Source organism: Arvicola amphibius, chromosome 1 (assembly GCF_903992535.2).
Source record: "Arvicola amphibius chromosome 1, mArvAmp1.2, whole genome shotgun sequence".
Classification (NCBI taxonomy): Eukaryota; Metazoa; Chordata; class Mammalia; order Rodentia; family Cricetidae; genus Arvicola; species Arvicola amphibius.
The window spans coordinates 154,802,606-154,815,476 of record NC_052047.1 but is presented as its reverse complement, the minus strand read 5'-3'; the positions used below and the strand labels follow the sequence as shown (position 1 = coordinate 154,815,476).

At 46.5% G+C, this 12,871-nt stretch overlaps 1 protein-coding gene across 2 annotated transcripts in view; it reads left to right on the top strand.

The window, feature by feature from the left end:
• The window catches only part of Dtx4 (deltex E3 ubiquitin ligase 4), a 56,759-nt gene that overhangs the window by 18,350 nt on the left and 25,538 nt on the right, over positions 1-12,871 (top strand). For both annotated transcript variants that reach the window (XR_005286644.1, XM_038341000.1), the window contains exons 6-8: positions 754-906; positions 4,687-4,848; positions 9,850-9,939. Coding sequence is in view for 1 of the 2 variants with exons in the window: in XM_038341000.1 (XP_038196928.1) it covers positions 754-906; positions 4,687-4,848; positions 9,850-9,939 (405 nt within the window). In the remaining variant the exon portion in view is untranslated. The remainder of the gene's footprint in view (positions 1-753; positions 907-4,686; positions 4,849-9,849; positions 9,940-12,871) is intronic.

The following is a 12,871-nucleotide window of genomic DNA, read 5'->3' as shown; positions in this document are numbered from 1 at the left end:
GATTTAGCTGATGCCATCACTTCAAGGTTCAAGGTTTCCAACTGAAGCCACGGTTTAACTTGCCCCATTTAGCAGCATTCTAAATGATTCTAAGCTGCCTTCCATGCTTGTCTGAGTTTAAGCTAAACAGTGTGCCAAGCCATGTGAACTCCCTTTAGAATGGATTTGATATGGACCAGTGATTCTCATCTGAAATGATTTGCCCCTGAGGGAACATGTGGCCTTGTGTGGGGATTCCCTGGGTTGTGGTGATTGACTAGGGAGTGTGCGGCTAACATTTAGTGGGTAGAAACCAGAGAAACTTCTGAGCACCCTGTAAGGCCTGGAACAGTACCCACAGCAAAGACTTTTCCCTGCCACAGTCAACAGTCATAGATTTATTTAGATACAAGCCCCCTCTAATTTGAAATATAACGTCCTTACAGATATGCAGCATCAGCAAAGATTGTCATGGTATCTGTTGACAAGCAGCTGGAAGACACCAAGTAAGGGCAATGTAGCATCAAGATTATAATGCGGTCAGTGAGCCCAAGTTGTCAGGTATAAGAATTATTTGAGGTATTTCTCTGCTGTGTAAAGCAAGACAGCACTATATTTAGAACTCCCCCCGCCCCAAACACAGCATCCCTGATTTGTAGACTTTCTAGAAGGGGGTGACCCACTCATCTGGTGCCTGCCATCATACAGGAACCATTATGCCCTGGTTGTCCTGGCTGGGTGAGAGCTGATGCCTCTCTCTTCTTCCTCTTCCAGGACTGCACCATCTGTATGGAGCGCCTCACAGCCCCTTCTGGCTACAAGGGCCCACAACCTACAGTCAAGCCTGACTTGGTGGGGAAGCTGTCCAGGTGTGGCCACATCTACCACATCTACTGCCTGGTGGCCATGTACAACAATGGGAACAAGGTTAGTGTCTGCGGGGGTGGGGGGCGTCAGCCACGGTTTGTTCCTAGGTGTCCTTGTTCTCCTGTAAAATGGTTTAGATCATGTAACAGGTACTCGAGGTATATTTGATACTTTACTTATTGCTGTGACAAACTTCTGGCATGAGCGATTTAAAGAAGTAAGGGTTTATTTTGTCTCACAGTTGAAGACAGCCTTATGGTGAGGAAGTTGTGGTGGTGGGAGGAGCTTGAAGGAGCTGGTCCATGGGTAGATAGGAGGCAGAGAGTGACGGATGCCGGTGCTCAGCTCACATTCCCCTTTTTATCTAGTTTAGGACTTCAGCCCATAGAATGGAGCTGTTCTCATTTAGATGGCTACAGCACATTCTAGAAACATGTCCCTCACAGACATGCCCAGAGGTATGTTTTCATGGTAAATCTAAATCCCATCAGGTCAACAAGCAGGATTAACCTTCCCATCAGGGCAACCGGAATGAGCATTTTCGCTGTTTTCTTCTTTGGTGTTTTCAGGATTAATTAGCCCCACATTACAAAATCTGTCTTCATTTTCCCTTTGGGCTAAGCTTCTCCTCATCTCTAGTTTGGGTTGTATGTACGGTGGTCTAGCAGAGGTGAGCTTTGTCCATGAAGACTCTTTGGAAAATGGTCCACAGCTGAGTGACGTGGCTCCCATCAGTAAAGGGGCCTTCATCACAGTGCCGCACCCAGAGTGAGAATTTGTTCATTCATGACACTGTACGCGGTCTCCCGGCAGCTTTTATTCTCCATGCGAGTGACTTAAGTTGAAATTCGTCTTTGAACAATGGCAAAACACTTAGATTGTCCCAGCCAAGGCGTTGTCAGTGTACCTGGTAACTCCTGCATCGATTGTTGGAGGATGAGACTAGGCCTCTTCCATTATTTCCCATCATAGTTTCACATATCTGGGTGTTTCCCTAGGTGACAGTTTTCCCTTTTCCGTATCTGGGCTTTTCAAAGTCACTGACTTGCATTCTTGCCAATGTCTGGAACCGCCATCACCCGCTTCCCTTTGAGTTTGAGAACTACTCATGTCTCTGGACTCATCAGCTCACAAGTCTGAGATTTCCATGGTGTCTCTCAGCTTCTTAGTCACCCAAAAACATGTCTGGGTTTTTTAGGGGTCTTGTGTAGTGGGGATGAAACAGTAGCTGCTCCTTGCCCCGTGTGTGTGTGTGTGTGTGTGTGTGTGTGTGTTTGTGTGTGTGTTCACATGAACATGAGGAGGCTGGAGGACACCCTCTGGTGTTATCTCCAGAACAGTACCCACCTCTTTTGAGACAAGGATGTCTTGTGGCTCACGAATTAGGATAGGGTGGCTGGCCACCAAGTGCCAGGGATCCTCTTGCCTCCATCTCTCCAGCACCAGGTCACAAGTGAATGTCCCCACTCCTGGCATTCTAGGGATCAAACTCAATGACTGTAAACAAGCTGCTTTCCTTCTATGCCGTCCTTTCAGATCAATGACTACTTCACAGATGTTATGACTGTTACTATTCAGAATGGTATCTCTGTTTTATTATGGCTCTCATTTCCCCCTTTCATCTTTACATAGGGTTGGATGGCTAACCATGTCATCTTGGTGTCCAGATGGCCTTTGTCATTGGTGAAGTGAAAGAGTCCATGTCCCCTTTCATAGCTCAGGACTGAAATCTTTTATGAGTGCCTCACCATTTCAGAGATCTTTTGGAGATTTGGGGGTGTCTTAGCACATTCTTTCCCCTTCCGATGACTCTCCCCAGACTGCCCAGTAACTCCATTTGCATGTCTGGAGGGCTCCAGACATGTTTCTCAAGCATGCCCTTTGCTCTCCCTCTCAGCAGTACTTTGAAGCATTTTTATTCTCTTAAGCACATTGAAGCATGGGAGAGAATGGACTCATTCGCCCCAGGCCTTGAAGCAAATTAAGGCTAGTGGAGAAAGCGGGAGCCTGGTTTCAGAGGGTGGTGACTATGAATACTAGCTGTTATTTAAAGCGAGCCAACCGTGGATGGAAACATCTCATCTCCTTCTTCCAAAAGACTCCAGGTGTCTGTCCGCCAGGGCCTTGGTCCCACCTGAGCAGCATCATGTTCTGCATACATGTTTGCTGCCTGTGCTTGCTTCCTTCCTAGTTACTCCCCTTCCTTCTCTCGGAACCGACAGTTCCCTATGCTGCCTGGGACCTCTTGCAGGATATTATCAGCCCTATCAGGTGACTCTTCACCAGATCCTGCTATGAAACTACAACCGTTTACATTACTGTCTCCACAACCAACATTCAAATCAGTTTTTATGGCTATGACAGAAATACATGGGAAAACAACAGAAAAGGAAGGAGTGGTTTTGTTTTGGGTTTTTGTTTGTTTGTTCTTTGTTTTTGGCTCACCATTTCTGTGGTTGGCAGAATTCTTTGCTGTGGGTTTATGATGAGGCAAACCATGGCCACAAGCACATGAGGTGGGAAGGGAAGAAGTCTCTCACTGAGGGCAAGCCCTGCTTGGGTATATCATGTAGCCTCTGTGTGTCCCCCCCTCTATCCCTCCCTCCCTCACCTCCTTTTCTTCCTGCCCTTCACACCTACTGGCTGCCATCACATCAGTCCACCAATCGCTTTATCTACTGATGAGGTCTAGCCAGTCACTCTACAAAAGCTCCCCAGTGAGAAAACAGTCCCAACAGTCCCTTAACCCATGCGCCTTGAGGGACAAACCTGCCATGACCTGCTATGTGGTGTAGGGCAGAGACTGGGGAGTTTTAGGGACTTCACTGGAATTCCAGCCCTCGCTGGTGGCAAGTACTTCCCTCTTGATGTCCCTCAACTTCCTTTTCTCTGGGGGAATCTCAGTTCCTTCCCTGCTGGAGCCAATTTGTAACTGTTTCTAAGAGCCTTGGGTTTTTTTTTTTTTTTTTTTTGGTGTGTGTGTGTTTTGTTTGTTTTTGTTTATTGTTGTTTCATTTGTTTGCTTGAGACAGGGTTTCTCTGTACTGCTCTGGCTGTCCTAGAACTTGTTCTGTAGACCAGGCTGGCCTCAAACCTGCCTCTGCCTCCTGTGTGCTGGAATTAAAGGCGTGCACCACCACCGCCCAGCAAGAACCATTTTCCTTAAAGTAACTTTTGTTCTTTTCCGGCACAGGACCCAGGCATTAGTCTCCACGGATATAAGCACACTGATAGCATTTAAATATGGCATAGGCTGAACATTTTCTCTGCGCATCTCACTTAACTTTCGTTAGCCCAGTGAAAGAGGAGGTTTATATTTCTTGTTCTGCAAGGAAATGGAGGCAGATTAACTTGTCCCAGGCTACAAGGTAGAGTTGAGATTCAAAATCTAGGAAGATTTACTTTAGAATTCATACTCTGAACCTCTGCACTTCTAGGTTGCCAGTTCTGACTCAGTGGGCCTGATGTGGGGTCCACAGTTTCCTGGGTGAGTCCAGGACTCAGCAGTTGAGCAGTTGTTGCTCTTGAGCAGTTACTGTGTGTTCCACCCACGTATGTGTTAGTTAAATCACAATTCCCTGTGTAGGCTTCCTGCCCTGGTTACGCTTCCTCTCAAGGACCGGTGTCTCATCTGTGCGCCTCAGCTGCTTGTGCCATTTTCTTCCTTATATTTTAGAGAAAGCCAAAATGGCTTAGGTAGCTTGAGAGGGCTCCAGGCCTATTATCGGTTGGGTGAGTTTTGTCTCTTGAGGCCTTGGTCTCTGGTGCCTTAGGGGCTGAAGGAAAGGTCATGCCCGAAGCAGTTTCCTAATTTAACTAAAGTGCAACTTGTTTCCTTAGGATGGGAGTTTGCAGTGTCCAACATGTAAGACCATTTATGGTGTCAAGACAGGCACCCAGCCTCCGGGGAAGATGGAGTACCACCTCATCCCCCACTCCCTGCCTGGACACCCAGACTGCAAGACCATCCGAATTATCTACAGTATCCCACCTGGCATTCAGGTGAGCCCACCCTTGAATGGTACTGTTTATGATTGCAACTTTCAGTGTTTGTGGGTAAAATGTTGTACTAGGAAAAATCTCCTTCCCATCCTTGTTCTGGTCCTGTGTCTCACCCCCCTGGCTCCCCCTTCACCACCATTGTTCTTAATTTTCTGTATCCTTCCAGCGTTCTTTGTATATACTCAGTGCAGACCACATCCTCCCCTCCTGTATTTGCACAAAGAGCTACATTTAGGCTCATTGTTTCACACTCTGCTTCTTTCAGCTAACAATATGGACTTTAGATTTTTTTTCTGTGTTCATATAAAATGTCCTCATTCTTTCTCATGTCTGTGTAATAATCCAGTGTATATATCATTTATTTCAGCATCTCCACTCGCTATTTAGTTGTGGTGTTCTGCTTCAGCAGATAATGCTATCACTAATAACCTAGTATACCCTTGACCACGTCTGTAGGATAATTTCCTGGAAGCAGAATTTCTTGATCAAACAGTTATTTGCGTTAAAAAAAATTTGATGGTTATGCTTGTCTTTGTCTTTGGTGGCCTTTCTTTCCTCTCTGGGTCAGGAACATTCTGAGTAATAGTCCCATGAGTCAGTGCGATGTGGCCCTTCCCTCATACAGGGGAGCCTTTCCTCGGTGTTCTCAGGAACAGACTGGATTCATCCCTTAGCAAACATTGCTTAGCTGGCCCTCTCTCACTCCCACCTGTGTCTTCCTGCTTGGCTTTTGTCTGACAATGTTTGCATGTGGGTTGTGCCCAGGTGTGTGTTAGGTACCGGTGAAACAGTGTTAGAATTGGTTCAGCCTTTGATCCCTTGAAGCCAGTGGGACCAGGAGGACGGTAAACAAGTAAATGACAAAGTGCTTCCAATGCCATGTCAAGTTATGAGGAAATAAAGCAGGGAAGTGTGATAGTTCATAAAACACGCATCTTCCCTGGGGCATGTGGTAGCCAGGCAGAGCAAGATAATTACCTCTCCCTTCTGATCTGGGGAGCAGAAACGGATCTGCACCACTGATGAAAGTGACACAGAGTGGGGGGGTGTGGGGCTTCAAAGTCTTATGACCCCGGGTCCCACATCCTGTCTTCCAGCTGCCTGGGTTTTTTGTTTTTTTTTTTTTTTTTTTTTTTTTTCATCTGTACTGCTGGGAATCTGCTAGGCAGAGAGCCAAGTGGGGGAGATCTGTCCGAGTGCACATCTCAGGACCCACTACTACCAAAGGGCTCCTGCTTCCTGCTCTCTGATTGGCTGGGATGTTAGGGTGAGGAAGAGGTTCTTATGTGTGGTCTCTCTGGAAGCTGGGAGGAGACTTTCTGGTGCAGGGCACTCTCGAGTGAAGCCATGAAAGACAAAGAATTGTCTGCATCTGTACTCTGTGCATTTCTATCTGGAGGAGGTAACAGTTGTTGAGAAAAATTGTTTATGTTTATGAACGGTAGAATTTACTCGGTTAGGAGGTTGGGAGCTGAGACTTGTGAAAGGCAGGGAAGAAGGAAGCTGATGAGGTTGTAGGGGACAGGTCACAAAAGGCCTTATGTGTGAGGGCCATGCATGGAGACTGGCTATGAGGAGCCCCTGTAAACTGCTTGTATGATTAGGATTATCGATCATCATGTAAATTTGGAGTGGCATTTCACTTGTAATTTAATAAATAAATCTTGCCTGGGGATCAGGAGTAAAACAGCCACACTGGTCAGTCTCACAGCCAGGCAGTGGTAACACACACCTTTAATCTCAGTATCCACACTAGTTGCCGTAGAAACCGGGCAGTGCATGCCTTTAATCCCAGTGGTGCACACCTTTAACCCCCGAACTAGAGAGGATTATAAGACAGGAGGAGACAGCTCTAAGTCACATTCTCATTCTGGATCGCCATTGAGGTTGAGGTAAGAGCCAGGGGCTGGCTGCCTTTGCTTTCTGGATCTTCAGCTCGAACACTGGTTTCTCTCTGTGAGTTTTCATTAATTGTGCAGCAGTGATTGACATTATGCTGTAAGAAGCCAGTGTGACTTCAGAACACGAGATGAGTAGACATAAGACCACTGCAGCGTTTCAGGCTCCCCCTAGGGGAGGGCTAGGGTAAGAAAGTAAGATGTGGTTGGCTGTTGCTCAGGAGAGACTTACAGAATGATTCTGGGGCAGCTGCCGGAGTGGTAGGGAAGAATGGAAATGTGGGAGTGGGTGGCAAGATGGCTCACTCGTAAGGATGCTTGCTGCCAGTCCTGACAACTGAGAGCCAGTCCCTGAAATCCATGAGTGGAAGGAAAGAGCTGACTCCTGCAAGGTGTCCTCTGACCTCCGTACATGCACTGTGGAACACACACACACACACACACACACACACACACACACACACACAAAAGAAAATGAAAAAAAGTCCAGCAGGGGTCAAAAGGTCAAGGAGGTGGGGCATCCATTGAGAATGCCACACTTTTAAGCCTCCAGAATCAAGGAAGAGAGAAAGCCTCTGCAGAGGGGCCAGTGCTGCCTATTCAGGGCCCCAGCACCTCCAGTAACACTCTGGCTTGTGAGAGGAAATAATCTCTAAACAGTCAGATGCTCTGCAGACTCACTACTGAGTCAGTGGCAAGATGTTCAGTGTTGTGTCCCTTGAAGCTCCAGGGACAGTGCAGGCTTGGGCTTCGCTGAGCTGAGATCTTCAAGCTCCACTTTCACTGCAGAAAGTGAGTCCCTTCGGGAGAAGCTTTGGGCCCGGCTGAGGCAGAGTCGTGACTGCTTTACCTGGCGACAGGCCCAGACTGCACAGCCTTACTGGGTCAGTGCCACTCAGGCTTAGCTGGACACACACACAGCAGCCCCAGGCATCAGAGAAGCAGTTGGAGCTGTGGTCAGGCTTGGTCCTCAGTGAGGAAGCCTACCTTAGAGGCGTGTGGCCGTGGGAATGCTGCCCATTTGTAGAGATTTAGTCTGAATGTGAAGTCAAGTCTGTCAGACTCTTTTACTCCGAAAGAACCTCACTGCTTCCTTTGGCTCACAGTGACATTTGTTTATCTTTTAACATTTTTTTTGTATGATCAAAATAAACTGTATACAGATACAGAATTCCCAAGCAATAGATAAAAGCATACTTTAAAATTTTTTATTGTTTTTACTCTTTGGCATCTTTTATACATATGTACACTGAGTTTGAGCATTTTCAACCCTGTTGCCCTCACACCCCTCCCTCTCACTTACCAAAATCCTTTCCCCCAACAGTCCCCCTCCTTTTTCTGAGCCGGTGCATTTAATTTCATTCATTCACTCATTTGCTCACCCGATACCCAGCTGGCAGGCATTCATCGATCTGCAGGAGAGCATTGCCAACAGCTGCATAGCACTGTCAATACTGTGTGGCTTGCACTCACAACGAGCTTTAAGTAAGGTTCTACTTCCAAGGGGTCAGGAACGTTCAGAAATGATAGACGGGCATGTGTATAGGTGGAAAGTTGTCGTATCAACCTCCGTAAACTTCTCGAAGGGACCAGTGACTCTGATGGGCCTTGTGATAGCTCTGTCAATGTCGCACAATTTAGAATCACCCAGCAAGAGAGTCCCATGAGGGACTGTATAGATTGGTTTGGGTCATAGGTGTGCCCGTGGGGGATTTTCTCGATTGCATTCGTTGAGGTGGGAAGACCTGCCCACTGTGAGTGACGTCATTCCCTAGGAAAGGGGGCTCTGTCATGCAGAAGAGCAGAGCGGGTGAGACTGCTGTGCATGTATTACGTTATTGCTCTGTGCTCTTGACTGTGGGTATAATGTGACTGCCTGCTTCAAGTTCTCGCTACTTTGACTTCCCCACAAGGATGGACTGTAACCTGTAATTGTGAGCCAAATAAGTCCCCTATCCCTTAAGTTCTTTGATTGGGATACTTTGCCATATTAACAAAAATGAGACTCAGACAGACACTAATGGGGAAGCCTCTTACCTTGTTCTTTTTTGCTGTATCTTAACAGAATATCTGAGCTGAGTGATTTTTGTTTTTTTAAAAAAGAGGTTAATGTAACTCATGGTTCTGGAGCATGGGAAATCCAGAAGTTGTACCTGGTAGCATTGGGCAAATGGGAGCAAATAGACAGCAGATGTGTTCAGAAGAGCAGGACACAAGGAGCCCTTGCTTTGTAAGCAGCCTGCTTTCACAACATCAGTCAGTCCCTGGAGAGCAAGACGAGAACTCTCTGAAGAAAGGCATTCATCCCCTCCGACAACCTCATCGCCTCTTCACACCACAGCTGCCCACAAGGCTGCACTGGAGGCCAAATTCCAGCAAGCGTACCCTAGCATCTGGGTTCGGACTCCGTTCTCTGTTCATGTCTTTCCCACTCGGTGTCCTGAGATGACTTGTGTAATGAAGTGTTGGGTGACCAGAGATTAAGGGCCACAGATTTTCTGACCTGAACATTGCTCTCTATGTTGTTGAATAAGGAAGCAAAACCCATGAAGACCAAGGAGAAGATCATGCGAAAAACTCTGACCGCATGGCTTGTAGCTCAGAGAACTTTATTATTTTGAGTAGTTGGTTTGAAAGTCCCGTGCACATGCCTCAGAAAACATAGGATTAAGTCAGTTTTGGCAAAGGCAGTCACGTCTCGCAGCCAGTTAGCTTCTGTGGGCTGTGGTCTTCACCATTCATAAAACAGTAGAATAGGTGGTGTTGGAACTGATGCTGATAAAATTTCCTGTGCTCTTTCTGAAGACGGGCCCCAAACTCCCTGAGCATTGGCAGCACCCCTTAAGGGAGTGCTCCAAATCACTCCTGCCAAAGGGGAATTCCATGTGGTCCAGCAGGGAGCTAGCAGCTGCGGACCAAACTCAGGTCACATGATGTGTGACAACTTAGACTGAGCATTTTTTTTTAATTTGTTATTATTTTTGGGGTGGGGGGGTTGTCCTCTGCCTGAACTCTGTGACTCTTGTTATTGTCCCACCAAGCCTGAACTAGCTTCTCATCAGAAATGTTTTGCAAGATGCCTTTGTTTTCTTTCTGCTTCCAGGGACCAGAACATCCAAATCCTGGGAAGAGCTTCAGCGCCCGTGGCTTCCCACGACATTGTTACCTTCCAGACAGCGAGAAAGGGAGAAAAGTAAGAGCAGATGTTCTACAGTAGGGATGGGGATTGATTGTGTTTCTGCAGTGCACAGAGCAGAGGGAACTGGTTTCTTTTAACTGTGTATATGCAGTAGTGAGGTCATATTGCAGTAAGCCATAGGTAAGAATTGGTATGATTAGGATGTTTTATTTGACTTTTTAAAAATCTCTCTGTGTGTGTGAGTGTTACATGTGTATGATATCTGTGGGATTGCAGACACTCATATTCTGCAGTGTGCATATGGAAGTCCGAGGACAGCTTTCAGGAGATAGTTCTCACCTTGTACTTTGAGGCAGGGCCTCTCTTGTTTCTTGCTGCTGCATCGCCTACTCCAGACTAGCTGGCCTCAGAGCTTCCAGGTGATTTTTCTGTAGCTACCATCCATCTTTCCCAGTAGTGCTGGGATTATGATGTGAACCACTGCATCCAGCTTTTAACGTGGGCTCTGGGGATTCGAACTCAGGTCATCAGGCTTGCATAGCTAGTGCTTTCACCCACGGAGCCATCTCACCAGCCTGATTAGAATACTTTTGCAGATAGTTAGGAGTGGAATGGTTTCTTCTCCTCTCCTCTGAGTATTACTGGCAATAATTCACCTATGTTGGGATCTTTATCTAGAGTCCTGCGGTTTAAAGCTGGTTCTGGGGAAACACTAGTGTTAACTCCTAACAGCACAACAGAAACTCGGAACTGAAACCACGATCTTCTCAGGATCCCTGGTTGATCTAATCTGAGCACTCTTGAAAGCATGAGCAGAGTGTTCTGGGATCTTTGTTGGTGGGAAATTATTTTGTTTGTTTTCTGGATTCCTTGTAATTCATCAAGACTTCTCAATATTTTAGTTGGAAGGACTGGATTTTCAGAGTCTTTCCTGATGTCAAGGGGGCTAAGAACATTAGTCTTGGGGACGTATTGGGGAAATGTAAGAGGCATGCTCTTTAGTCAGCCTACTCAACAAATGACCATCTTTCTGCATTCTGAGTGTTAATGGCTATGTTGCTGCGGTGGGTTTAAAGCTTGAGCATATGCAAGTGTGCTTGAGCTCCAGCAGACTGCTGCAGACCATAGAGTGGTTCATAAACAGAAGATGTTTATTTCTTGTAGTACTGGGGTTTAGGAGGTCCAAGATCAAGGTGCTGGCAGAGTCAGACTCTGGCAAGGGTTCACTTCCTGCTTGTAGACAAAGCCTCTTCTCTCTGTGTCCTCAACAGGGAGAGAGGGCAAAAATTCTCTTCCCAGTCCCTTTTTATAAGAGTGTTGATCTCATTCATTGGCATTCGTTTATGTGACTTAATAAACCTCAGAAAGCTCCATATTCGAATACTTACTTTGGAGGTGGTGATGAGAAGTTCACATGAATTTAGGGGGTGCATAAGTACTTACCCACAGACTCCCCATGTGTCTTCCTGTTTTGAAAGCCAGACTGAAGAGTTTCCAAGAAATGTAAATGAGACCATAGAGTGGTCCTACAGGATTCTGACAGGATTCCAATTGATAAGGGAAACGCTAGACTACAGGGATACAGGAAGGCAAGATGTCTTCACGGTAAACAAAATGAGCAGTTTTGAGAGTCCCAGAAAATAGTCAGGAAAAGATTCCTGCTCAAGCTTGTGTACATCCATCCCTTAAGCCTGGCTTATTGCTATTTTAAAATTCTTATTTGAAAATATGTCTGTGTAAAAGAAATCTCTCTGTGTGTGCAGCCTTTACATCAAATGTAAATTGTCCTGGAATTATTGATTCTCCGCTGGCCAGAGGTTTCAACCCGACTCCAAAGTGGAAGCTTCCATTTCCCCCCTTCTATCTCATAATACGCTCCATCTTTCCATACTGCTCAGTGTCACGGGGTGTGAATATGTTCTGTCCTTCCAACGAGGAAAAGAATAGTTTGTAACAAGGACCACACCAAGAAAGCTGCACTAGGGCCCCGTCTTCCAATTGAGACTGAGAATTAAGGCAGGCAACTGTTTTCCATTAAGAGACAAATTTCTGTGCTTCAGCCTAAGATCTGCAGCTGAGCGTCTCCACTGTATGGTCTACTGTTCAGACTGCAGTCATGGGCTGGGAGTGTGGTTCAGGGGGTAGAATGCTTGCCTAGAATGTGGGCAACCCTGGCTTTCATCCTCAGCACTTATAACTTACGCTTACACTTGCCTGTAGTCTCAGTGCTAAACCTGTTAAGTTTGAGGCCTTGCTGGGATGCGTGAGGCTGTCTCAGACAAGCACAAGACTACACCCACGTGGCTGAGGGCCACTCTCTTTCTAGGCCTTCCTCTTTGTGTAGCAGCAGACCTCAAACCCTTGGAAGCCAGGCTGTGCACATTCACAATCTTGAATTCTTGCTTTCAGTGACCGAATACACTCAGCTCACTCCTCCCTGCATTGCCTTCCCAGACTCTTACTCCTCTGCTAATCCTACAGGAGGCTGCCTCATTTTTTTTTCTTGACACCATGTCAGTTATCCCAAAACACAGTTTCTGGCATCAAGCGCCTTTGTTTAAAAGTAATTAGTTTTTCAAGCAGCACATGATGCCTCAATGGCCTTTCCCTGTCTTCTTTACAAGGAATACTTGTCTTGACTTACCATAAGTCCCCACCTTACAGGATGCATGTAAACCATCTCCTCTCACCATTTCCTTTAGCAATACCATTATTAGTCCGTGCCCTTCATACCCACAGCTCCATGATCCTAAACTTGGGCTTTGTTGCAGGTTTTTGCAGCTGCACCATACTTTTCGTTCTGCCCTTCCTAATGGTGGGTCAGTGACTCTCACTGTCTCAAAAAAGAAAATGTGTGGAGAGCACTCCGGTAAAACACAGCTCCTCCAGGGGCTTCCGAGTGCACACACACACACACACACACACACACACACACACACACACACAGTTGCATGCTCCCACACATGTGCACATGCTTACGCCACAC